Source organism: Oculina patagonica, chromosome 2 (genome assembly GCF_052425735.1).
Source record: "Oculina patagonica isolate OP01 chromosome 2, crgOcupat, whole genome shotgun sequence".
NCBI lineage: Eukaryota > Metazoa > Cnidaria > Anthozoa > Scleractinia > Oculinidae > Oculina > Oculina patagonica.
In genome coordinates, this window is record NC_135759.1 from 13,933,024 (window position 1) to 13,960,157 (window position 27,134).

Consider the following 27,134-nt stretch of genomic DNA (forward strand, 5'->3'; position numbering starts at 1 on the left):
ACTCAAATTATTTTTAGAACAAATTTAAAGGTGATATGAATGCTGAAAAATAACAAGATACGCCCAATCAGAGCAGGTGTAGTTAGTTTCATTTCCTTGTTTGTGTAAGGGTTGGTATGTTCATCACCTTCTAAGTAATACATCAAACACCCGACACAGTGTGTCATCGCTTTTCCAATCACCATATGAAGAGATTTCTAAAAAAAACTCAATACGGCGTGCAACGAAGTATTTTTGACGAAATTCCAGATGTTGGAAATGTTATGAAACACTGTCTCTGTATCTTTTGAATTTCGGAACCAAAACTAAGCATTTAACGGAGAAATAAAATCGTAAAAAAACTAAGCTAATTAAGAACCGTCATGTTATCATTTCTTTTGTTTGAACTTGGTGAATTATTATGAGTTTGAGAAAATCAGCGGAAGATTGTTTGGAAAAAACTGAACCAAGAAACACCCGGCTCTATCTGTTCAAAATCACAATTAGACATCTCCTGAATAAAACATATCATATCAAGAGATCATCTCGATCACATGCAAGATTCGAGAGAGTTGCACAGCCTCTTTCTTCAATCCAAATCTTGAAATGAATCAGCCAGTCATTTCTAAGGCTTTGTGAATGTAACTATTACCGTAAAAAAAGGCTAACTAAAGGAAAAGACAAGAACGTTAAGTTAAATTTATTTGAAACCGTGTAATCAGTAAAACGTTAGTGTTTTTAGTCCCCTTTTCTTTTCAATCGATGAAGTGGAACGAGTGAAAAAATAAACCGTTAAATTTCGAAGGTTCCAAAAGCATTTACTTTTGCTAACGAACTTTCATTTAATGTGGAACATATTGATTCAGTTTCATTTTCTATCCGGTTACACCTTGGACGGTAGTGTCACAAACTTGTCAGATTCTACAGAAAATTCAATTTTAAGCTAAAGCACAATCGCTAACAACACAGACAACATAGAAGTTTCCATATTTTTTGGGACAATAGTACTTCACTTTTCTTTATCTTAGCTGCAAATTTCGTTAAAAGCCCGAAAAATAGATATTGTTCTACTTCAAATACCGACCTTTTATTACAGACCCTTTAAAACCGTGAAACATACAGTTGTCATTTGGCTTTCTCGTTTAGTGTCCTCTTTAAGGCTCGGTTTCCGGAGGAAAGTAATTCAACAAACCGATTTTTAAGCGATTATTAAACTCAGATTGGGAAATTTTTTAGGCCCTTTTAGCATTTGTGTCGCAACACTGCGAAAAATATTCTCCGCTCGAATTACAAATCATTTGTTGTACCTCAATTGTGAGAGAACAGTCTGACTTACTCTTTACTTCTCGAGACTACGTGTAATTCAAATGCACCTGTCAAGGCACTCGAGAAGTTGGAGTTGCTCTTTGCTATCGCCTCGAGCAACTCTTACGCTTGTTTCGTTCTCTCCAAACTTCCCGCGTGCACCATTTAAGCAATAGACCGCACTTTCTAGGGCTTTACTGGCGTAATAAAACCACCATGTTGGGAGAACACGAGAACTGTGTTGGGCAGGAAAATTTATTTTTGTGATCCACCCTCGGCAAATTTCCACAATGAGAATCATATCCTCCGTTTTAACCATCAGACAGACCAAAAGAAGACATTAAACTAACGTTAGTTCTTCGTCCTTATGCGTAATCGAGCGAAGTGCGGCCTTGTCGAGACGGAAGCGGGAGTTTACTGGTACAATAGTACATAGATTTTTTTTTCACCAAATTGACCAATCAGAGTACGCGTAGTATCTGAGTTATTTTGTAAAACGCGATAGTGCACGCAAACGCACGAAACAGTGTCGTGTAGTGAGCCCTCGTTCCCATTGACCAGCGATCAAAAAACCGCTGAATAAAGTGAAAGAGCGTTTTTCAAGTATTGACAGAATAAACGTGAATAAGACAGAATAAGACAAGTTGCATAAATCATGCTCTGAAGGCTTTTAAAGAAAGAGAATATCTTGATTATCAATAAAGGGTATATTACTAAGCTCACCAAGTCTTTCTATCCTGAATACCATTGGGTACCCAGGGTACCAGAGGATTTTTCTCGCACGCGGTGGATACTTCGGCGGGTTTCGCGCGGGTCACCGAATAGAGACATGACCGACACCGCAAACCGCGCAAGATAAACCTCTGGCACCCAGGGTAACCATTGAGCCATATCATATAGTTTATAGTTATCACAGGTTCAGCGTTTCTCCAATTTAGTGTATACAATTAAAACAGTAGCTTTGTACTTACATCCCCATATTTAGGGTCGACGTATGTTTCAAAGCGCATACCATCTAAACCATAATTCAAGTAAAATCTCCTGACCCTTCCGCACGAAGCATCATCGCCTTGAATGGCAAGGCCTGTTATAGCCATCACGCGATCAAAGCTGACTTGAAGAAATTCGTAGTGTCTATTTAAAAGCGGGCGCCAGATCCCTGCATCGTGATTCAGCCGTCCGCGCCAAGGCTCGTAACCAGGTCCTTTGTATGTGGATGCAGTTACATTGAAGAGTCCTTTTTCAATTCCTAGAGCATCCTCGCATACTAACGAAAAAAAAAAACAATTAAGAAATATTACGTTAACGGAAAAGTGTGTAAGTTGCAGAACAAAACTTCAGCTGAAATCAGCTGAAGCTTGAACAAGTCAAGTTCGTCATGAATGATCCTGGTTCTCGTTCTCTCAGTGTTGGCCGCACAATTATTTGTTTTTTCCTTTTTTGGATATTTTATGTAACGCGAAAGATCGAATATGCAGTTCGTTTTGAGTGAGGATTTACTGAGGCATCTTTCTTTTTCTAGCAATCGCCTTGAGCTCTTAATATAATTCAAATAGCCTGCACATAGGCACAAAAAGGAGAGGATATCGAGGAAAATAAACGAACTCAAAATCCAATCGTGAAGAGGTAAACTTCCTCCTCAATTCCTTCAGGATCTCCTACTCGTTGTACATTGTAAACATTACGACCTGACTCACCTGGACAGCCATACAGTTCAATTCTAATGTCGACATCATAAGACCAGGTCAGCGGCATAACGCGGATAAAACGAGTCGTTACATTTCGATTGAAATAATGCTTGGCTATCAAGTCCATGTACTCTCCTCCCGCGAATATCTAATTTAAGTCAATGAAGAAAGATCACCGTCATAAAATGAACAAGCTACATCGACATAAATGAAAAAAAATATCTTAAATCTGTATAGAGCTAGTATGCTAACGCCGTACTAGAATCAGGTCGGGGGACTCAGATTTTTTTGTCCCACGCTCATGTCATGTTGAACAATTTTTCTTCATTATTTATCACCGAGCTTAAAATTTACCATCTTCGTTATTTACTATCCGTAGAAGAAGTTTTAATTGCTGTGCATTTTTATTTACCCTCGTCACTCCGTTTTCTGTGTAGTTAAACCATTCCGATCCATCCTCGTTGTACTTCATGTAAAAGCTCCACGTGTTATAACTATACGAACGTCCTTGTACAGCAATGGCCGTCAACCGTTTACTTGCTGGTCCAAGGTCAACTTGAATGAAAGGCGTCCAGGAGAAGTATGCCCTGAACGCATTACCGTGACGCAGTCGAGGATTTGAGCCCCCTGACACAGGCGATGTTTCAAGTTGATCGTCGCTGATCTCCTCATTCTCCATCCCCAAGGGAGCAGAGCACACTGAGACAAAAACAGTTGTTATATAGCTAGCTGGATTTCAGTTGAATTTAAGGCATGCTCGCGTGCTTGTGTGAAACGAAGCATCTGATTAAATCATGACACCAAGTAGAGTGATTTTTTTGGGCGGAAAAACATGTCTTTTCAGTTTAAGAAATTGAGCCTCCAATAGACTAAAGACAAAATATCTCAGTTGGTGGCAGAAAAAGATACAAGAAATCCCCGAAGGGCGACCAAGACTGCTTTGGCAACTCTTACAGCATTCTTTAGAGAACACGAAGACAAGACAGCTGACATCGCAATACAGGAACGTTTTCTGGAGCACATTTTAGTATAAATTATAAATTTTATTGCTCTCCTAAAACACTTTTTGAGAGGTACTGTACTTTTAATCTTTAGATTGGGCTTTATTTTTGATCACATTTTGATTATATGTATATTTGATCGAATTGCAACTGCCTGTCATTAAACCTGGCATTAAACTGCCTTTGTTCTTGACTAATGAACTGTCTTCCGTCTTGCATTATAACTACACACTAAACTCCAGCTTTGTAACAAAACTAGAACATTAAGTGGACAGTTCACTTCATACTTGTGTTACTGGACCAGAAGTGAAATTTCGCGTTTATTTTATAGAGGGTTAAAACAAGGTGTGGATTCTTTTTTGTTGAAGGGGGGTTGGGGATGGGGAAGGGGGTGTTTTAGATCAAAATCGTATGTAGATTCAATAAAGCAAACAAGAAAATGTCAGTCATTTGCACTTTATACGAAATCTCGCGGCATACAGAGAAAATCAAGAAGGCTTAAACAAAGAAGTCGCGGCCGTTTCAAGATTATTTACAAGAGTATCTTATCACCTTGGCAGCCTTTGAGTTCCACTTTCATGCATATCCCATAATGCCACTGGGTAGGAATGATTCGAACAAACCGCGCGTGAAAACTGGTGGTCTGAGTCTTAGCGAACACTGCGTCAGTATTTGCATCATACGTCTGTTAATGGAAAATAAAAAATAATTGATGTTTTCAGTTTGCCGTGTTCTCATTAGTTACAGCCCAGTAAATAGCATTTCTTATTAGATGTCGCAGATTGCACGAGGGTACAAATCTTTAATTTTTCAACACTGATTCAAATTGGTAAAGAAAGGAAATATCACCGATTTTTTTGTAATTGATTTATGGGTGGAGAAAATTTATACTAAAATAGCGGTTGTTATTATTCAAGAAATTGTCACGATGCCCAGATATGGTAGGAAGCCATTTTTATCTGTCATCCATATGTAAGTCTGAAGTCTTGCGAAGAGCTGCATGGCTACAGTTTAAATTACTGTAAAATGCAGTTTTTTGACAATTTGTTGAGTAAAACAATTATCCTGCTCAATCTAAACATCGTCTGATTTAACCAACTATGGCAAAGACATTGGCCGTCGGCTAAGAATCAGGCGATATTTCACGCGATTGTAAGGATAATTGTTACATGTTCGCCGCTTAAAGTATCCACTGCGGGCGATTCACCCTTATTTCTGCAAATATCAGTGGTAGGGAAACGACACGAACGAACGGACAGACGGACGAACGAACAAATGAACGAACGAACGAACGAAGGAACGGCGAACAAACGAAGTGCCAAAGGCTGATCTGTTTGTTTTTACGTTTCTCTTTTTTTCTAAAAATTTATCTTTTCCTCCTTAAGTATCCTACAGATTTCAGTGTTTCAGTTCTAACGAATTTTGCCGTAGCTGAGAGTGATTTTTGTCTAAAAAAAATGATGCTCACTATACCTTGTTGACTTGTTGCTCCTTGTGATCAATCCAGATTTCTCCATGTGCACTGTACTGGATTCTGTACTTCTCTACCCATGCGTTCTCTTTCACAATACCCGCGGTGAGTCCTTTAGTTAAAATCCCGGTGACATGATGAAGGCTTCCCAGATCGATCTGCAGGTACTGAGTTCTCCTGTCGTCTGCGCACCAGCCATGCTGTTTGCTTGAACTGAGCATGCTCGCACGCCAGGGCTCAAAGCCAGGACCGAGATAACCAGATGCTGTGTAACCTCCCTTCTTTGCTTCTTTGAGACTGAAGTCTAGACTGTTTGTACAGCCTCAAGGAAGAAATAAAAATAGAAGTTTTGGAGTGTTGAATAGACGGTATGGGAGACAAGGTTAAAGGAATTCTACAATAATTTTACAATTCATTTCAACAAAAGGCTCGTAGCTTTCGACTTTGCATACGAGCTCCAAATGTGTTGTTCACACCGATTACATCACCATAATGACTCAATGCAGCGCCCTCCTTCCAATAAGCATCCCCCCAATAAAGCACCCCCTTTTTTTGTGATAAGCGCCTCATATTCCAATAATGCCCCCTATGCTGATAAGAGCATTTTGCCGTAGGCCCAATATAAGTGCCCAGTGAACCAAGTTAATTTACGTTAGTTTTGAGAACGATTATTTCATTAGTTCGGATAACTCTCAATCAATTTGAGCAGATTTTACCATGTTTACAATTGTAGTTAAGGCACTTCAGAGATATCAGCGTTTAAGAAAATGAAATAATCATTCCGTTCGGACTAAGCGCCGTCTCCAATAAGTAGAAAAAAACGCACTTGATTTTTGGCTTTAAATTACATCAAATTGAAGGTTTTTTTCCTTCTTAAGGTTGGTTCTCATATGATCGCCCCGAACGTTTCTATCGCATCGATCGTTTGCAAATACTGAGACGATCGTAGGCGATCGAAGAGATCAGGGAGTTCTCATAAGATCGCCCCGATCGTCTGGTATATGCAAAGTGCCCGGTCAAAGCCCAAGTCCGAAACAATTATTTTGGCGCCAAACTCAAGAAACCAGTTACAAAAACCTCGTGCGTATGTCGGAACAAAATTCAAATTCATAAAAGTCAAAAAAATATAGGGTTAATCAAACAAGATAATAATTCATGATCTTTTCTTTGTTCCCGCATATGAATATTCGATTTTATTCCGATCGGCGCACGTGTGTTTTTTTTTTCAAAACTCCGATATCGCTTATGGCAGCCTTTGATGCAAGAGAAAACCTCGTAGCCTCTTCTCGTTATTGCCGTTTTACGGCGAAGGAGGAAAAGAGAGGCCAAACGGAAACGTAGTTCTGGGTAATACTGATGCACCATGGGACAGTTTGGATCGCTTCGATCGTCTCCCTCTGTGAAAGAAGTTCACATATAATCGTTCGCGATCGCCGCGGCCTGCGACCGATCGCCCGGATAGAACACGGGCGATCGAAGCGATCGTGATCGTCCCGATCGTCGCAGACGTGAGCGATCGTCTCTGTGATGTTCTCATATAATCGCCCCGATCGCAAGAAAACTTTTTGAAGCGACAGAAGCGATAGAAACGATCGGGGCGATCATATGAGAACCAGCCTTTAACTTTAAAGTTTCTACCAAATTGGCAGAGCAAAAAGTCATTTATTGGCAAAATCACGGCTACACAGAACAAACGGATGATTTTCGAGCACTGTAAATGACACTTTCATACAAATTGAGATAAACTTGAAAAAGGTCGGGCTGACGTTTTTCCAGTTTACCCAAACGCAATCCGTTTTAATCTTCTTGAATTTTGCCCATCCATGCCCCTTTTTGGCCTTTCTGAGTTTCTTTGAAGAAATTCTTCAGTTTTAAGCCGTTATTGTGATATTTCATTTAATTCTATGACCAGTTGGTCAGTGCTGAAATTGCCTACAATTGCATGACAAAGCCCCTTTAAAGTTTACGTGTGCTGCTCTACTTTACCTGTGTGATACAGTTCTATCCTCATACAAGGCCAAATGTACCAACCAAGTACATAGATTCTAATCTTCTTTGCAACGAATTTCCATTCAAAAACTGCGGTGACCACCGTGTTACCACGAGTGCCACGAAATTCCTAAAAACCAAAGAAGCAAGTAAATTTTGTTTGTATATTTTCCAGATTTCCCAGTGGTTGGGGCGAAGGAGACGCGCAGTTACAATTACATGTTTTTTGTTTTTTTTTTCAAGAATACAACAAGGTCAGACTAAAACTCTGTATCTGGAAGTCCAAGGCATTGGTTTGTGCCTTCTGTCCATAAAATAATAACCAACCCATGCAATAAGGGATTAATAGGGAGCTTAAGCAAACTACGACGACAACGTGAACGAGAACGTCACCAAACAAAAGGTTTTATGAACAGAATAATAACTGCACGTGCGTTATATACATTTCTTGGCCGTTCTCTGCAAAACAACAACGTGAAATGACCAAATTCTGCGTAGTTTGGAGAACGTGAACGACCACGGCTAAATTTCCGTTTTTCTTTTGGGGATGAACGTTCTCTTTACACATTCAGCTGGAGCTAGTTCCTAAACCAATGGAAAAACTGAACACATCTGGATAACTGCAAGATTCTTGAGTAAAATTAAATTCATTTTTTACTAGACGTTGTCCTCGGCGTCGCCGTCGTTATTGCTTAAGCTCCCTAGTCCCTTTTAATTGTTCAAATTCATCCATCGAACGACATCCTTCCTGGAGGGTAGACTGAGTCCTCCACGTCATTCCGTCAAACCGCAAATTTCCACTCGCTAAGGCATTTTATCCTTCTAATTCCCGACTTTCCGTGGTGGTTTCCATGGAGTTTTTTTACCAAATACCAAAATTTTGATCGCTCTTGAAGACAACCTCCACTTCACCAGTTATCTGTTGCCCACTATTGTGAATTTTTAAACCTATCGCTATATAATTACATTCACTAACGTTAACGCACGATAGCGTCGAGAAAAATGTTTCTTTTTGCTGAATATCTGGAAAACAGCCTGGAAGACGTATGAAAAATTATTTGCTTTCCATAAGATAAACGCTTTTTCTGTCTCAAGTTGTTGTTTTGTGTTTTGCATAGGCAAGATCTCCTGTAAACGGTAGGAAACGCTGTGACAGATCGAATCTGCTCGATTGTTTTTCTACTGAAACAATGAAAACGTTTCATTATGCATCAAGTCGACTAACACGTATTGTTTAGCAAATCTTTCAATCTTGTTATACTTTTTTCCAAGACTATAAATGACAAATTGCAAAGTTTTATAATTTCGAGTCAAAAGTTCGGAAAGTCTAGAAAATTTCGGGCAAAATTGTAAACTTAAATTAAATTTGTAATCAGCAATTTTAAATGTCGAAACAATAATTTAACCAAAGGCACTCTATTGTTTTCTTTTAAGGAGGAATTAGCTGCATGTATAATAAAGTATGAGATGATACGGAAATCTTGCCAACCACAGCTTAAATACTTGGCTTTTGCTCACATTGTTAACGAAAGTCGCAGTCTTTGCAGTGTTTTTGATCTTGCATAGTAAAGGACGAGGGTTCTGGGTTTGGCGAGAATACCGCCGACGCAAGAGATGTTTACCTTAGCAACAGTTTCTATGCTATGTTCCGTATCCCGGCAACGCTACGTAGTTCGCCCCAGGCCCAAAAAAGGTTTAGCTGCTTCTCTCCCTACTCCAAAATGGTTGAACGAAACACATACAAAGAAGTTCATGAGGACGCACTTACCTTTCTAGCTCCGTTTATCTTGTAATTATTCCAGTGTCCTCCATTTCTGGAGAAAGCTATGGCAAAAGAAGTCACACCTGAGCCGTCGCTTGGGTGACCCTGGAGGGCTATTTTTGCCAAGGTCAACTCTTTCCCAAGATCCACCTCTAAATATTCTTCCTGTTTGTTTATGGCCGCGCACCATGAACCATCCTCAATGGAATGGTATAGCCTCCCTGCATGAGGGTAGTGCCCAGGCTTCCAGCTTGACGCAGTCATGGATGAATTGGCAATTTTACTCAAGCTTTCAATTCCCACTGAATGAAAGTTTGAGGTAGCTGACAGTAAAAAAAAATAATTTAAAGTCGGTATTGAAATAATTTAGTTTTAACTGAGAATGAGTAAAAACAAGAGCGCATTAAAGGGGGAGCCATTCGTCTCCTGGTTACAAGAAATTTCGAATTACTAACTACCGGACGAAAACTTCAATAAAGCGTTTTTTAGCCAGGCAAATGAAAGTTTCCAATAGAGAGATTAAGCATACGTTATACGGCAATCGGAAAATGCGTGCTTGCGTTTCATTTTGTTACCTTTTTATCGTAAAAAAGGGGGAAAAAGGGGAAAAACCCACATTCACGACAAACACAAAACTACTCATTTCCGCGTGCGAAAGCGAAACAGCAGACGGCAGAAGTTGAATTTTTGCCGTTCGCGGAAAAATAAACGTAATGCTTAACCTGGAGCTGTATACAAAAGGAAAGTAATACATATCTTAGTACACAAGCATTCGTATGCGCCCGCTGGGGAGCAGGGATGGCGCAGTACATGAGACCGCCCGCCTCCCACCATTGTGACCCGGGTTCGATTCCCGGACCCGGCGTCATATGTTATTCGCCTTTGTTGTTGCTTCTCGTCCTTGCTTTAAGGGTTTTACTCGGATAATCCCGATTCGGTTTACCTCCCTCTACAAAAAGCAACATTTCTAAATTCCAATTCGATATGAAAACAGTGGAATAGCCACTCCGTGGATGTGCCACTGTAAATACCCATTTATTTTATTTATTTTTTCACGGCACAAACCTTCGCATCCGAATACTTCAAGTCGAACTCTCCTCTGCGCGAAATAGGCCCGTGGTCGAACAATCAAGTAGCGGAGATCTACAGAATATGGCAGCATAAATCTGTTGATGCTGTTAAAGTTTGTGAATCCAGAGAAAATCTACCGAGGCAATCAAAAACAAATTTAAATAACAGGTAAGGAAGTCTTCGGATTTTGCAACGTTAGAAACAGTCCCTGGTCTACAAGAGCTATAAATCGACAACATAACGGTCTTGGTCTAAAACAGGTTTCCAAAACGGTTACCCTAGTACTGCGTTTAATAAGTTTAAAATCAGGAATTACGGATAAATGTTAAGGAACGATAACACCGCTGTAAGTATGAAATATAGTCAAATTCTGCCGTTGGGATTTCTTATTATCAAGGATATTTTGCAAACATACGCGCAGTAACTAAAGTTCCCGGGACCTATTTACTGAAAACAACTTCTAACAGACTCTGACTGTGAATGACAAAAAGATCATTGTTCAGTGCTACCCGGGAGACAGATATCCTTTATACGCCACAGAGTGGTAAACGACATGTCTGCGCTTAGACATTTCCCTCGAGAAAAAAAGTGGATAACCAGCCAAAGTTACAGCTCAATATGTGCATTAAACAAAATGACATTGGTTCAATTCCTGGGTCAGTATTGTGTTAGTCTACTCAGAATAAAATTTTTCCTCCTATTCTCGTCCTCAGCGACATTCGGTTCTAAATTAGCCGTAGAGGCCTTGGCAGGGGAAAAAAGTGACAATCTTTTATCGTGCCAAGGCCCCACTCGTCCCAGTTCAGCTGAGTTCGAGAATTTTCTCTTTCTTGAGTACCTTTTCAGTGCCATGCTCGATCCAGTGACTCCATGACCAGCCATCCACGCTATAAGAAAGTTCATAGGCAGATACAAAGTACCCATACCCGGACTGTACGGCTATAGCGGTAATTTTCATCTTCGCATACCCAAAATCAATTTTCAAAACGGCGAGTGCATCATTGTTCACAGGGCCCCAGTAATTTCTATGGTACAGCCTAGCTCTATGGCCATAAACGTAGGAGTGAGAAGTGGAGTGCACCATGGCAGAGTCGCGTACTCTCTGCGGACTAACTCCCACACCCAAGTAGTGTTGGAAACAGGCTAAATATGAAAAAAGGCAACATTAATACATTATCAGTAATGAAACAACGACTCAGAGAGAATGTTTATTTCCAAGACATACCCCAGTAAGCCTCTTTAAACGTCCACAGAGGTCAAACGCTAAATTCTAACGCCACCTCCGGTTCTTGTAGCCTCGAAATTCGTTAAGGCCCGGCAAAACGAGGAAACGTGTTTCCAAAAACATGCTGGGAGCATGTTTTCATAATTGTTTCCTCGTTTTGCCATATTTCCAGGACGCACGGAAACACGAAATGTTTCTGCGGTGTAGCAGAAGCAAATTTTATTTCTTGGAAACAAATTTAACGCTGGAAACAATGCTTCCCGGAATCCCGGGTGGCAAAACTGGAAACATTGGAGAAACATGCGCGCACTACAAATTTTACGCTACAAATTTTTCAATTAGTATTATTAATATAATTATTATTGTTGTTGTTGTTGTTGTTATTATTATTATTATTATTATTATTATTATTATTATTATTATTAAATTTCCTCGTTTTGTCAGTCCTTGAGATTTTGAAGCGAAGACAAGACTTTTGTTTGAGATCGTTTTAAATAGAGCAGTGGTAAACCAAATTAATCCGTCCGTAATCCGTCAAGTTTTGCTGAAAATTTTCAGCCTTTCAGCCTTACAAACCACCTACACAAATATCTCTCTTAGCGAATTATGAATGCTGAACCTTTAATTGCAGTCAAAGGAATTTTGCTTCGCTTTTCTATAAAACTATACTTTTAGCTGCTGGTCGTGACTATCGAGGTGAATATTTCACATAAAGGACGTCATTATGGAAAGACCAAGAGCTAGAAATTTAAGAACCAGTGGCATTTCTCACCTTTAGATCCAATCAGGTCCACTCGAAGACACGGCAAGTTCTTCCAGGTTTTAAGGTGAATGCGCACAAAACGACCAGTAAAACCCAAGAGCGCGGTTTTTCTCTTCAAGGTATTTGCATCGTTTCCCGTAAAATCCTAAAATAGATATATACTAAACATTATCAGGGTAGCAGCAAATAATGACATCCACATCGATTGGATGTCAGTTATAAGCATTGAGCTAGGGATGAAGAAACTAGAACGCAGGACTAGGTAAGGTTGGTCTGTAGCTCCCTAAATCATAACATATTGTAAGTTTCTTATTTAATCACGAAGTGAACTGGAAAGAAATAAAGTTGGCGATCCCCGAGGCGTTGGAGATCTGTTAACCTTAGTTATGCAAAAATGACCACCACTGACACTTTAAAACTAATGCGAAAATACAGTATTTTGGTTTAAACCCTGCAAAATTGTGACTGATCTCACCCTGGCCTGCCTAGCCTAGTTTTCATGTTTTTGGTAATACAAATGTCCCCGTACACATACTTGTATTGGGTTTGTGTTATTGTTGCTTTTTCGATCAGAATTCTTGTACAGAACTCTCCCTTCTCACAAAAGAGTTATTGAAAGCTCAAATACGCCTGTGGGCCCTTGGAATTGTTTAAAAATATTTATACCATGCCATAGAAAATACAGCCAATCAGATACAGGAAAGCGTTGTATTTGCGGTATTCAACCCAACCTTCCCTGTCGCTCGCTTTTTTTTTTTTTTTTTTTATTTTTTTTTTTTTTAATTATATAGTCGCTGCCGAAATGATGCAGGTACTAACAATAGTTTGATTTGTTTGGACATCCCTGACGTAATTCCATTGTTCCCGTGTTGTGGCGAAAGACAAAGAGAACACTGTAACCCAGGCTTCTCCCAGCTGGTCTGCGGACAACCGATGTTTATTCTGCGTGATAATACCATTGATATGGTATTCCATTTCAAGATCAATTTCCAAGAACGGACTTAAGTCATCCGCTGCAGCGCACCAGGCCCCATGGCCGATGTTCGTATCCAGTCTCCCGTAATAGGGCAGATGTTTGGGGCTATGCCAAGACGAGGCTGTGATGCGCTCATCCGGGATTAGTTCGGTATACATTCCAAGACCTTCATGACTCACTTAAGTACATAGGAATAAAAAGGCAAGTTGAAATGAAGGTAAACAACAGGCAAAAATTCCGAGATCAACAAGGAAAAATAAAATAAGAAAGCCGCGTTATTAGTTGAATAAGAATTAGTAGACAGTCAGTACGTTCTATTGGAAATCCACTGATTGGCTCTCCCATTGTTTTCGATATTTGCTGATAAAACACGATCGCGTGCGCGTTGCTCGTAAAAAGAAAAGGTTTTTAGAATTTTGGTTTAAGAGTTGCTCGTAAAAAGAAGAGAGTACATAACGTTTTGGGTCCTAGACTACTATTTAGGATATCTACTAAAACAATTAGACTACTCGCCCTCGTTTTTATTATGAGCGATAGTCAACTCGGCCGCGCCTCGTTGACTATTTGCTCATATAAAACTCGGACATGTAGCCTTATTGTTAAATGGAGTATGAAGCCTGCAAAACAGACAGGGTTTCAAGTCTGATTTCCCACTACAGCAATACAACCGTTAGCGTTGTAAGGCTAATTTAGAGAGCAATTCGCACACAATACTTAACTCCCAGCGTTCCTCTCTCGATCCAGCAGTATAAATGGGGAGCAGCAAATGCTTGTAATTGTAAAACTATCACTTCATCCCGAAGGAGTAACATTACTCCTAGTAACTTCATGCGTCGAAGGCCCGTAGACTGACTAGCAAGATTGCTTTCATTTATGCTTTAATGCCCACAGGATTTTTTTCTTTGCGGAGAAATTATTTTTACAGAGGTTTATGACAATAACAACTGAGATAATCGTACCTATGTCGCTGACTTCAACTTCCACCTCACATAAGCTTAGCGATGAATTGGTTTTCAGGACAAATATGGTGACAAATCGTCCTTCTACTTCCGGTACACAGGGTACCATTCTAGCTGTGCCTCTATAAAAAACATGCGATTGACCTCCACAAGTTGGATTTCCAACTCCTCCTTTGTGGTTCGTAGAGCCGACCCTTATTGACAGTTCTGTGACATTTCGATAGTCTTCGTCCCCGCGATTCGCTATAAATACTCCAGTCACGGTCTTTGTCGTGCGCAAGTCGACTACCCACCAGGATTTCTCGGTCTCGTCCGTGAGAGAGCATGAGCCAAGAGAGTAGTCTGAAGCTCTGTTACCATCCACAGCCAGGCCTGAATTGTCCGTGAGATTCCCAGACTGAGCTGTTGGACGTCTGAGAGCGTCGTTTTCAACGCTCACATCGAAACCTTTCAAACAGAAATCCTAGATTTATTAATAAATTTTAGGATTTAGTTTTTATCCCACATGAGACAAAAGACGTATATTTTGGAACATAACTGGGCGATCGACAAGCACCAGTTACAATTAGCATGCCCTACTACCAGCATCTCTTAACACCACTTCCACCAACATAAAATTTGGCAGTCACTCACGATACTATTATTTACGCTACAGTAAACACCCGCATATAAAAACAAGTGAATTAAGAACAAAAGGCTGAAAGTTAGCCAATAAAGCACCATATTTATAGGAACCAATTAAGCCTGATGAATAAAAGCATGATCTTATATTAAAGAAACAAGATGCCAGAATAAGAAAGTAACTAGTATTAAAGTACTGCATACTTATTAAGTAACAGTATTTATTTCTCTGATATTAATTCTTTTAGTGTAAGTGTTAAAAATCTCTAGAAATGCATAATGCACAGCATTTCTGAATCTCATTTTAAGAACATTTTAAGAACGTTTTCAGGATGATTTCTCAGTAAGCACCTAGTAAATAAGAACTTGATCAGCCTGAACCCAAAATCATATGTTCTTATATGCGGTTTTTTACTGTATTTATAAATACATGTGATTACATGCACTTACGCTACTTATAATACATACACTAACAATACGATTGCTTGTACTTCTTCTATCACGGTTACTGATTACATAACTAAACAATAATAACTTAAAGGAGCTATGTCCCCGGGGCTATGTCACGGACAACACATTTAGAAAGAATTGGCAAAGTTGTTCAAATTTGTCGTTTGAAATTTGTCTTAATCTTTATCAGTCGAAACCATTCTTGGTTATTTTAGCCTTTTTATTACTCATATGTTATTTTCTGTTAGAAAACTATTATTTTGAAGTTTCCTTTAATTTGAAAGGAATCAGAAAAATGACTTAATATACCGTGACATTGTTCCTTTAATTGAAGTAAATTATTATGCCTAGTTCAGAGTGATAATAAAATCATAGAGGAACGCGTGCGTGGCATTTTGCTGCCATGGACCAATTATCAAAAACTTATTCTGGCCAATCAATGACTAGAAATTGAAAGCGTCATGTTCGAACACGCGGTGGGCCCTTAAATCGGAACTAATTTTGCTTCCAATGACTGAAAATATCATCTTGGAGAATAATAATTAATACTATTATTGGATCATTGTTCTCTGGGTTAATAAGGCGCTCTGCTTTAAAATTGACCTCGAAATTTCCTTAATTTCCTCGAAACTTCGTTTCTCAGGCAATAATTCATTTATGGGACAATTCACAGCCTCTATTACTATTTTAATGTTTTGTAATAATTACAATGTTAGCGATTAACTCCTACTCACGTTTGCATCCATAAAGCTCCATCCTCAATCCAGTATATGCGACAGTTGCGTTTTTCACATTCAACCTGACGAAAACGGGGATAATTTCCTTTTCTAGTTCATGCTGCACTGTCACTGTCGAAGGGTTGTTTCCTTCAAAGATCTGTTGAACAAAAAAGTAGCTCAGAAATGTGAAGGAGCATTGTGACGATAGACTATTTCACAAACAAACACAATCAATTTACAGTCAACTCTCTCTTAACGGACACCTCTATAAGACGGACACCTCCAAAAGACGGACACCTGGTGATGGTCCCTGCCGTTTTTCAGTCATTTTAGTGTAACCAAACTCCCTATAAGACGGACAACGGACACTTTGAAATCATTAACGGACACTTGGAAAGTGTTTTTTATCATGTTTTATTAGTGAAAATACTTCCAAACTTCGTATCGACCTAAAGCAAAGTTAGTCAGCGCCCTAAGGATACGTGTATACCAAGCTTACTATACACAAACAATGAGACTTTGACGGATTACTTCTCTGCTTGCGTGTATGGACACTAAAGAGGTCTTTTTCTACTTACAGTGTTACAGTTTGTAGAAGCTCTCAATTGTTGCTTTAACGAGCGAATACGGTCCTTTCATTATTTTAGTCTTGTTGCAGTTAGCAAAGGTTTGTTGCATTGTGCGAGGGTTTAGCTTTATTATCTCAGAATTACTAGTGTCATGTTACCTCGACTCTCTACAGAGCGGACACCTCTCTTATACGGACAGCTGCGGCCGGTCCCGAAGGTGTCCGTCTTTGAGAAAGTTGACTGCCAACTAGTTAACTTCTGAGACTACGAATAAAACCCGAGTGAGTGACCATTCAAATAGAAGCTAAAGAACAGTACTTTGTAATGGTACTGTTGGATGAAATCCTTATGGGGAGCCATTCAAATGAAAGCTTTTGAACAGTACTTTCAAGGTTTTTCGGTTGATTATGCTGTATAAAAGAGTGCACTTCACCCTGGGCGTGTCACCTTGTCGTGGTGCCAAGGCTTGCGTCTCTTAATGATCCCAAGGTCTATATTGGGGCTTTTGCTCCTAGTAGGTTCAACCATGCCAGAGTGGTCAAGGGGGAGACCTGACAAAGGACAGCCCCAGGTCCTTCAACCCCATCTGTAAACGTTCAAACGATTACAGAAACCCCTTGGGGCCTTACGCGCCACCTGGCGTAAAGAAGCCTAAGAACAAAAGACCAGATGATTTAAACTTTTTTTATTCTGGTTAATGCACCTATCAATGGTTTGCCCCAGGATGGGGGCGGGGGCGGGCAACCCACGGGAATTGGACATCATGAAGCTCTCCCAGGGTAGGGATTTTGACATCTAAAATGGTCTGCTGGGTTAGAAATTTAAGAGGAGATATGTGAAATTTGACATTCACTAGGTGCCCAGGGGTGGGGAATTCAACTCTGGATTCCAAAAAATTTCAAATTCCCCTGGGGTTGCCCCCCCCCCCATCCTGGGGCAAACCATTGATAGGTGCATAAAAACATTTGAAGGTGACCATTCCGCATATGGAATGCCATCAAGTAGAACTTTCACGAGGTTTTTTAACGTATTTAAAAATACGTTTTACGTGTTTTGTTTAAAAGTCTGCGGATAAAACCCTATGAAACGTTACTGTGTCTAGACCCTTTGTCTAAGGCGGATTGGAAAAGACCTTCAACTTTGCTATGGTAACTATTATCCGGTGTTCATAAATCGACTTGGTGACGCTCTTTCACTAAAAGCATCAAAGAAGGTAGAATTAAACAAAGCGTTTCCCTTGCCCGAAGTAAAAGAATTTCTTTAGAAAATAACACTATACCTTAACTTCTCCTTTCTCCCGATACTCGACCCAGTCTATACCGTCCATACTGTACGAAAGGGTGTAAGTCGTGACTAAGTTGCCGCCCAAGCCCTGTGTAGCGATTCCAGTAACAGTGACGCCACGCTCTCCTAGCTTCACTTGAAAAAAATGAGCCTTAGAAAAATCATTGTAAACCCTCCATCCACCGTCCTTATTAAGGCGAGCTTTGTAGGGATTGTATTCAGATATATAATTGCTGGCAGATAACTCGCCGTCATATATTTCATGAGCTTCCATTCCTAAAGGATCGTAACAAGCTGCGAGAGAACAAACACACAGAACTTTTAAAGTGCGTATTATACAATGTAATAGGTCTGGATGTTTGAATTGTATCGTGTCTTTATTGTTTTGCACAGTGTTACAGAAGGCAGTTCTAATCGCTTTCTGCCTTATTTTCTTTCTTTCTTTCTACTATCTGTGACATAAACAGTTGTGTAGCAGCTCTCGTAAGCTTGTAATTCTACTGGTCCTCTAGTGCTGTGAGAATTAAAAGCAGTTGCTTTTTTGGGGGGGAGGGGGGAGGGATAGGGGCATTGTTCCTCTTGTTTGTTCTGTTGTTCTCTCGAAGGGTGGCGAGCAATTCACGTGAGACTTTTCTTGCGGAAACAGGCCGTGTTAATTTTGGCCTGCTGTTTCAAAAAGTCGACAGGCCGCTTGCGCTCTAATTACGTCTGCAAGAGACGCTAGGATGTCTGTAGCAAAACTGTAAATACCTTTAGCAATGTAATCTGCACCTTATCCCCATTGTGGCGATACAGAGCGAAAAAAACATCGGCTAGCTAGTGGGGCGCGGACTGGGGAAAGTGGGAAGGGTCGCGCTCGGCGCTTTTTATTGTTATTGTTGTTTTCTGTTTGTTTGTTTTGTTTCCTCGCCCTGTGTCAAACAAGGGCACCTACATAATAACTGCTTGTCATTAAAAGGCCTAAGGCCAAACTGTTATGGCTTACTGAAAGTTTACCTGGACACCCATACAGCTCTATCCGTAGGCAAATGACCTTCTCCCATGCTACAGGCCGGATGCGGACAAATTTTGCAACAAATGGATGTAAAAAGGTTCTCGTTACGATTTCATTTTCATTTGAGTTGCCATCGAATATCTAAGAAAAGAAAGATATAGATTATGGGCTATTACCTACTGCAAAGGTATAGTCCTTATCGAGTTTGCTATATAAACGTCGAAGAGTAGGTTTACTTTTCCATGTCCGTTTCATAACTACAGCGACAACTGTAAAAATGTACGCAGAACAGTAAGGTTTCTATTGAATAAACTGCGATCTGGCCCTCCCTAATATTCCGTAAATTTTTTTACACTTATTTCTCAGATTTTGGGAGAAACTTCCGACACCATTGTCGCATATTGAAGGGTTAAAATCACGCACTATAGTAATTTCATCGGACTTTGGTCTACGTTGACGTTTTATTAACGTTTAGTTTAGCCAGCTAAAGATAGCTCATGTCTATGTTTAAATTGTGAATAACACGTTACTCACTCTACATGTCATTAGCATAGCCCAGTGCTCATGTAGTGCACGCGCGTTACTTCGTTCTTTTTTTTTTCAGGTAAATTATAGCGCAAACTTTTACCAAGGTCAATAAATCAATTTTATCAATATTCCATACCATTCTGCTATATGCATATGCCATGCTTAATGTTCACTCCCTTCAAATGCTCACTCTCTATCTAAATTGTCAATTATATACTCAGCGTGTCTAGCTGTTCTGCTATATTATAGCAAACTGAACGCTTATACATCCGAAACATTTTTTGCCGACTGGCAATTTTATGTTTTCCTTACCTCAAGATTTCCCAGTTTTGTGTAGTCTTTCCAAATCTCGCCATTTTGGCTGTATTGTATAAAATAACTTGACACCCATCCTCTCTCGGCCCCAGATCCCTGCGTGCTCAGCTGAACAATCTTGCGAACCTGTGGAAACTGCACCTGCAGGTACTGTGAGGCATCGTTTGTTGCTGAGCACCAGGCTCCGTGCGGATTATACAAACGAGCAAGCCAAGCTTGGTAACCTGGACCAAAGTAGGTGGAAGCTGTCATCGCTTTGTTAGGAATTTCGCCTGTGCCAGCGCCAAGGTCGCTCGAGCAATCTACAGAAGAAAAACCTTGTAGCTAAACCTACGAACGGTGCACAAAAAGTTCTGGTTTCGGCCATAATGGATAGGGTGTTCAGCAATATACTAATGCCTATAATTTTCCATATACGGACACAAGGCCTCGATTTTATGGCGAGGTTCAGAAATGCAAAACGTGCCCGTGTTTACTCGCATGAAAATATTCTATTGTACACAGGTAGTATTTCCCTCGGCTTTTCTTTCTGTGAATAAACTTCCGTCTAGTAACAAAAAAACTCGAAAAATGTGAGTGTTAGGTTGTGTGTTCTAACTATACTTGTTTCCATGGCCGAAAATGTCCTTTTCGTATTTCAAGTGGTGCGTTGCGTACGTGGAAAGTGATGGAGTTGTCTTGTGGGTATCTTTCACATCTTATAACTATATTGTTTAAAACGAGTTAAATAAACGTTTCCACTGAATGTTGTTACATTATTTTTCTCTTCCACAAACATTATACATTTAATGACTGTTCCCGAGGGAAACAGTTCGCCTCGGGAAACATTGAGATTCTCGGGAAAAAAAGTGGTGGTCTTTGGTCAGCATTAATTATATTCGCAGGCAGCATTGCAATGTTACCCTCTGACGTCATAGATTCTGTTGCCCGCTCAGAGACTTTTGGTGGAAAACGGTTTTTATTGTAAGAAGTCATATGACCTCGAATTTCTTTCATATTCAAACATATCCACATGGGGTATCGGGGGAGGAGGGGAAGAAGGGGGTTGGCTTTTCTTAAAACTCATGATCATCCCTCGAGGATCCTGAGGAAGTAGTGTTCAGTACCTTTACATCCATAGATTTCCACTCGCATACAATTGTGCTTTTTCCACGTTAAAGCTCGTATCCGAATGTATCGGGCAATCAGCTGGTTGGATATTCTTCTTACTACAGTCGTATTGGAGTCAGTGTTGCCCTCAAATTCCTACACAAAAAAAACACTGCACTCTTTCGCTTGCTCTAAAGATATTATAATTTTTAGATTCATTAATTTTATAATGAAGGGTCAGTAGGAGCGTTGGTAGTAGTTAGAGTTACTTTTTGTGCAGTGATCGCGCACAAGCGGCCAGAACGAGAGTTTATCCCCCCATTTTCTGCATAGCTAACACCGCGGTCAAAACAATATCCAGCAACTGTGTCGGGCGGAAAAAGTGTTTCTGGAAATTCCTTCGTTTGCACTTCAGGAAATAACCTATACCGGTAAATCTTTTTTGTTTGGTTTCCATCACTACTTTAATAAAATGTGTTTTCACCACCCCCTCCATTTTCCCACAGGGGACTCCCCTGTAAAATGGATAGGGTGTTCAATATTCATTTCCACACCTGAAAAGTACCAATATTTTCTTTTCTCATCACTCGAGCTCGTTTCTGTAATATTACTTTCTGGCTTAATTCCTTAAAGGGACCGGAATAATTTTAACATTAATTTAAACGGGATTTAAACGGGCTATGACATAAAATGGCTGTGGAAGTCTCTACTGTTTTTTTATCAACACAAATACCTTTACGTATCCTCCTTCATGATACAGTTTCCAAAGAATGCCGTTGTCGCTATACTCTATGTTGAAAGTTTTTACAAACGCTTTCCTGCGAAGAAGCCATTTTTTGAAGCATTTCTTCGCAGTTGCGTTTACAGCCGTATTCTCAGTGACGTTCTGAGCTTCAATTGAAGAATTTTGTCCTGTCGTGTTGTTGCCAAATGTAATGTTCTCTGAAGTGTTGTTAGCCATGGTGAGGTTATGCACCTGAACAGATGAATTTTGCGCACTTGTTTCGTTCACCAGAGAACTGTACATGGGAAAGAAAAAACATTTTCATTAGCAAGCATTTGACATCACATATTTTGCATATTTTATGTTCCCGTATAGCGAGGTTGGCACTTACCTTTGTGCTAGTTTACCATAGCTCTGGGATTGACGTTTTAACAAATCCGGAGAATTCCTGGACATTTATATAATTATAAGAGTGATCTTTCATTGCCGTGCTTCATAACACTACAGGCAGCATTAACATTGAGCGGGAAAGTAATGAAGGATAAAGGGAGTCACCTCGTCACAGACTGTAATTTGGCCATCTGGCGCAGATTTCACTTAACAGTGTTGCTACATCTTGGACAAAACTGCACTGTTTTCCAAACAATTACTTCATTTTTCTTACCGCCTCTGCCAGGTCTGAAGAACTAGACTGCGGACAATTTTCAAGGATCTAAGGGGTTTTTTTTTTCACTCTGTACGAAACCCAGTGTAACTTTTGTCCCAATCTTATCATCTTGCTGAAAGTGATAGGACGGCTAAATTGAATTATGTCTGGGGTAAAGACATACCTGCAGTTAACTCGCTTCTTCATAACGTTCACAAATTCGTTAAGATCGTTTCCTTGGATAGCTATCATGCTGACTTGATATCTGTTCCCCAGATCAATCTGTAGGTATGAGTTTAGATCGATCACAGCACTGCACCAGGACCCATTACCTGACTCGCCATTCAGACGGCCGTGAAATGGCTCGAACCCAGGCTTAAGATATGATGATGCCGTCATAGCTTTGTGGGGAATGACACCATCTTCGATGCCAAATGGTTGGAAACAAGCTAGAAAAAATAAGTAAGATGATTAAAAATCGAGGGATCCTAAACAAATTTGTTAAGATCATTTCCTTGGATAGCTATCATGCTGCCTTGAAATCTGTCCCCAGGATCAATCTAAGTCTAGATCGTTTAGAGCACTGCACCGTTCAAACCACGGATACATTTCCTTTGTTTCAACTAATCGATCCAAAACGATATTCCCAATATATCGTTTGGTCGGTAAGAATAGATGATTAAAAAACCGAGGGATCTTAGACATCTCGCAAGTTCTCTCTCAAAGAAACCGTTTCAGAAGAAACTTTTAAAGCGTTTTTCGCCAAAGGTATGACTTGCGAAACGTATGCAATGCACTTGCGTTGACCTTTTTTAAACAAACTGTCTCCGCACTTTTCTCTTGTTAGATCTTTTTATCGCGCTTTGCATAGTCTTTTCTCATTGGCTCTGTACTGTACAGTTGCTTTGATTTTAGTCTAACGACATTAGAACATCGCTTTGCAATCTAAACAGCACTGAATCGAAGGGACAGCTACTGCTCAGAAATTTTGATAAACGCGAAAATTGATCTCATACACGTCATCCCCGGCACAAGATTAACATGCGGTGTAGTTACTGAAGTGGTTTTCCAAAATACCTATGCAAACGGTATCAGGTCGTTTCGCCCGATAAACCATTCGCCCGAAGACGTTTCGCCCGATTTCTGAGTCGATTCGCCCGAAGAAAAAGTCGATTCGCCCGGACCAAGAGTCGATTCGCCCGGACTAATAAAATCCAGGTTAATCAAGTATGTTTTGTTGGCTTATAACTTAATCAAACATATAGCATTTAACGCATTCCTAATATTTGGCGCTGCCAGTAAATCGTTAAGTTCAATTTAGCATTTATTGTAAACACAGGGAGCCCAGGCTCACGCTTTGACAACTCGGTCAAAATGGCGGCGTCGAAATTATAAGGATTTGTATGAAACTTTATAGCAAAAATTCACATTGAAAGAAAGTATAATAAACAGCTAGGTAAGGTCACATTTTACCTCATATGTTGTCTATGTGATGGTTTGTGACCGCTCTATAGCATTTAAACCCTATTTAACCGATATTTGAAAGTTTAGTTTACTCTTACCTAAATATATGCAAGGGTGAACACTTCTGACGCTCGATAAACACCACTGTTCGACAAAAACAAGCCAAAAATTGCTTTTAATTTCATCCGCTCACTCCAAAACTTCGCATGGGTATAGTTCGAAGCCCATACTTTTGATACAGTAAATGTTTGATCCGGCTGCCTCTCTCCGAGATTTAAGAATACGGAAAAAATAACCAAGATTTGTCCACTTTTGGCTTTCCCCAACACCTTGACTCCGATAGAGAAGTCGATAACAAAGCTGAAAAAAAATCACACTTACCTTGCGCGGGCCACTGATTAACTGGTATTGTTAAGAAACTCAAACTGTAAACAACTGACTTTTTGAAAAAAAAAAAAACGTGCGTTTAACAAAATAAAGCAAAATTATGGCAAAGTAGACCTTAGTCTGTGCGCTGTTTAACTTTACTTTATGCTTACTTGTTCGCTTCGGCGAAACCTAATATAAATAACATACAAACTCTTTTAATTTGCATTCTGAAAATGTAGAGAATGAAACTCCAAACAAACGAGTAAAACAATGTGAGAAGAGAACTTGATAAAAGTGTTGAAGACCAAAAAAGTATCAATACAAGCAGGCCAATACATTTAAAACTACGTACCTGGCAAGCATGGCTTCAACAAAGCGAATAATATCACCGGATGTTTGGCTGAATTTGGGTACGGTAAATACCTAATCGTGCCTTTTTGGTACGCTTCGGCTGCATATCAGGTTCGCCAAAATACGAACCATGGCTCGACCAAACTCGCCTGATATGCCGCCGAAGCGTACCAAAAAGGTACGATTAGGTATAATAATCAACGCCTATTTTTCATTTAATAGCATTATTGAGGCAGCGTTACAGCCTTACATTTAGGACGCTAGGAGAAACTTTTATCATCTTCTTGTTATTCGTTTCTTCGTCTATTATGAAATATATTTTCTCTGTCAACCAACCATCAATATCATTACCCATAATGGGCTCCTGTATCAGTGCAGTATTGCCATCTCAAAATCTTATTAATTATGTCACGGTACTGTACGTGAAATCACATGACCTGTCACGTGATCAACTAAAACGACTCCACAATCAAAGAAAAAACAACTGTATTGAATAATCCTTAACTTTTGGAGGACTGTCTCTCTTTTGATGCAAGACTGTGGCTGCTACACAAGAAACAAAATCCCAGCCTCGTTTCCATGCTACAATTCCAGTGAGCCACCTTAAACCCGTTGAAACTACAATTATGGGATGTTTCCCAGGTGGGTCCATAGCTTATATTGTTCAGTAGCACCAAATTTGGTGCTTTTACCATAAATCCCACAATTTCGTCATATTTTTGCACCAATCTGCCGGACTACACGGGCGATTTTTTTGTGTAACTCTGGAATTTTTGCCGCGCCAAAGTTGCATCAAGTTTGAAACAGGTCCGAAACTCCTGCAATATCGCGGCGGAAAAAACGCCATGAATTCGCCGCGAGTTTGCAAGCGTGTAAATTAAACAAGCGGTGATTTTATCGCCGTGGCATCGCAGGAGTTTTGAACATGTTCGAAACTTGATGCGACTTTGGTGCGGCAAAAATTGCATTGAGTTGCGCGACAAAAATCGTTGCAGAGAAAAGTTAAACGAAAATTGATATTTCAAGGGCACTTAATGTTGCCTTTCTTTATCCCACTTTAGCAAGCAAATTTTCTCTGAATGAGTTTTAATTGCTGCGATCGAGAGTACTGAGTAACAATTCTCACGACTGAAAGTATGTCACTCTATGAACATAACATGATCCAACAAACACAAATTTAAAAAAAAAGGTTCTTGCTTTTTTTGGTTCCTTATTGAGAATAACCAATTTTAAAACATACATAAGAATTAAAAGTCGTTCCTGTTTTATGGTCACGTATTGCACTCAGTTGTAATAGAACTTATTAAAGTCTTTCCTATTTTAAGTTGTACTTTGCTTTATGGCTTCAGTTTCCCTTATTATTGAGCAATCCACATTCCTACGCTTGATCGCCATTCCAAAAATTACTTGGGGATCATTTCGGGATTAGCGTGAAAATTCTGGGGATCATTTCGGGGTCGGGATCATTTCAGGGTCAATTTGGGGATCAGTTCGGGGTTGGGGATCATTTCGGGGTCGGGATCATTTCGGGGGCTGTACAGTTCATTTTCAAGACGCTTTTTTCTGGAAAAGGTTAAGAATCCGATCCAAACAACGCGTCGGTCAACGCGTCGGCCAACCGACAGTCGGCCGACGCGTTGACCGACGCGTTGTTTGGATCGGATTCTTAACCTTTTCCTTTTTTCTTATGAATGTAGCCCACCTGACAGTTTAGCTTTTTTGTTACAACTGTCGTTAGCGACACTGTTAGCGAAACCACTCGAAAGCGAAACGACCAGATACGCGTAACGCAAATATATCACAGACGCCAAAAAGGGGGAAAAGTGTCTATTGGCGGCGTGATAAATAGATGTATCCATGGGCAGCGTTCGTTTACAATAAACGCGTGACAAATTGAACTCAACGGTTAACTGGCATCACCAAAGATTAGGAATGTGTTAAATGCTTTATGTTTGATATGTTAAGCCAACAAAACATAAGGATTATCCAGGATTTTATTAGTCCGGGCGAATCGACTCTTAGTCCGGACGAATCGACTCTCGGTCCGGGCGAATCGGCTTTTCTTTCGGGCGAATCGACTCAGAAATCGGGCGAAACGTCTCCGGGCGAATGGTTCATCGGGCGAAACGACCGCAATTCATGCAAACCAGGTGACAGTCCTGTCGTAAACTTTGACCACAAAATCTCAATGTTGAAAGTACTTCAGCCAAAACCCCTAACCAAACCAGATACATTCTGGTTTATTTGTTCGTTCGTTCGTTCGTTCTTTTGTTCGTTAGTTCGTTCGTTCATTGGTTCGTTCGCTCGTTCGTTCAACCGTATGTTCGTTCGCTCGCCCACTCGCACGCTCGTTCGTTCTTTCGTTTGCTCGTTCGTTCATTCGTTCGTTCGTTCGTTCGTTCGTTCGTTCGTTCGTTTGTTCGTTCGTTTGCTCGCTCGCTCGCACTTTCGTTCGTTCCTTCGCTCGTTCGTTCGTTCGTTCTTTTGCTCGCTCGCTCGCTCGCTTGTTTGCTCGTTCGTTCGAAAGTTCGTACGTTTGTTCGTTTGTTCGTTCGTTCGTTAATAAGTTCGTTGGTGTTTTGATTGTTTGTTTTTCGCTTACCTTGACAGCCGTAGATTTCAAGTCGCAAGCAAGTATCTTTAATAGATCGCTTGGGGTAAATTCGAATCATGTTCGCTCTTACTGGAAATGAAAGATTATTCATCACAATCTCACTGCTGTAACTTGGATTGCTGCGACGAAATTTCTGTCAAGAGAAAAATAATAATTATAATAGTTGGAACAGGAACAGACCCAGGATCCTGAGAAAACAAGGCAATTA

General features: G+C 40.1%; 1 protein-coding gene across 1 annotated transcript in view; it reads right to left on the bottom strand.

The window, feature by feature from the left end:
- Window positions 1–27,134, bottom strand: part of LOC144643069 (uncharacterized) — a 76,703-nt gene that overhangs the window by 41,973 nt on the left and 7,596 nt on the right. Inside the window, exons 4-23 of the mRNA XM_078502209.1 lie at window positions 26,915–27,059; window positions 22,313–22,577; window positions 21,492–21,777; window positions 20,776–20,914; window positions 19,667–19,971; window positions 18,829–18,967; window positions 17,828–18,126; window positions 15,995–16,136; window positions 14,190–14,636; window positions 13,074–13,408; window positions 12,264–12,399; window positions 11,105–11,409; window positions 10,261–10,399; window positions 9,202–9,518; window positions 7,431–7,563; window positions 5,447–5,766; window positions 4,526–4,658; window positions 3,385–3,671; window positions 2,982–3,120; window positions 2,256–2,551 (exon numbers count right to left, since the gene is read on the bottom strand). Of these exons, the coding sequence (XP_078358335.1) occupies window positions 2,256–2,551; window positions 2,982–3,120; window positions 3,385–3,671; window positions 4,526–4,658; window positions 5,447–5,766; window positions 7,431–7,563; window positions 9,202–9,518; window positions 10,261–10,399; window positions 11,105–11,409; window positions 12,264–12,399; window positions 13,074–13,408; window positions 14,190–14,636; window positions 15,995–16,136; window positions 17,828–18,126; window positions 18,829–18,967; window positions 19,667–19,971; window positions 20,776–20,914; window positions 21,492–21,777; window positions 22,313–22,577; window positions 26,915–27,059 (4,707 nt within the window). The remainder of the gene's footprint in view (window positions 1–2,255; window positions 2,552–2,981; window positions 3,121–3,384; window positions 3,672–4,525; window positions 4,659–5,446; window positions 5,767–7,430; window positions 7,564–9,201; window positions 9,519–10,260; window positions 10,400–11,104; window positions 11,410–12,263; window positions 12,400–13,073; window positions 13,409–14,189; window positions 14,637–15,994; window positions 16,137–17,827; window positions 18,127–18,828; window positions 18,968–19,666; window positions 19,972–20,775; window positions 20,915–21,491; window positions 21,778–22,312; window positions 22,578–26,914; window positions 27,060–27,134) is intronic.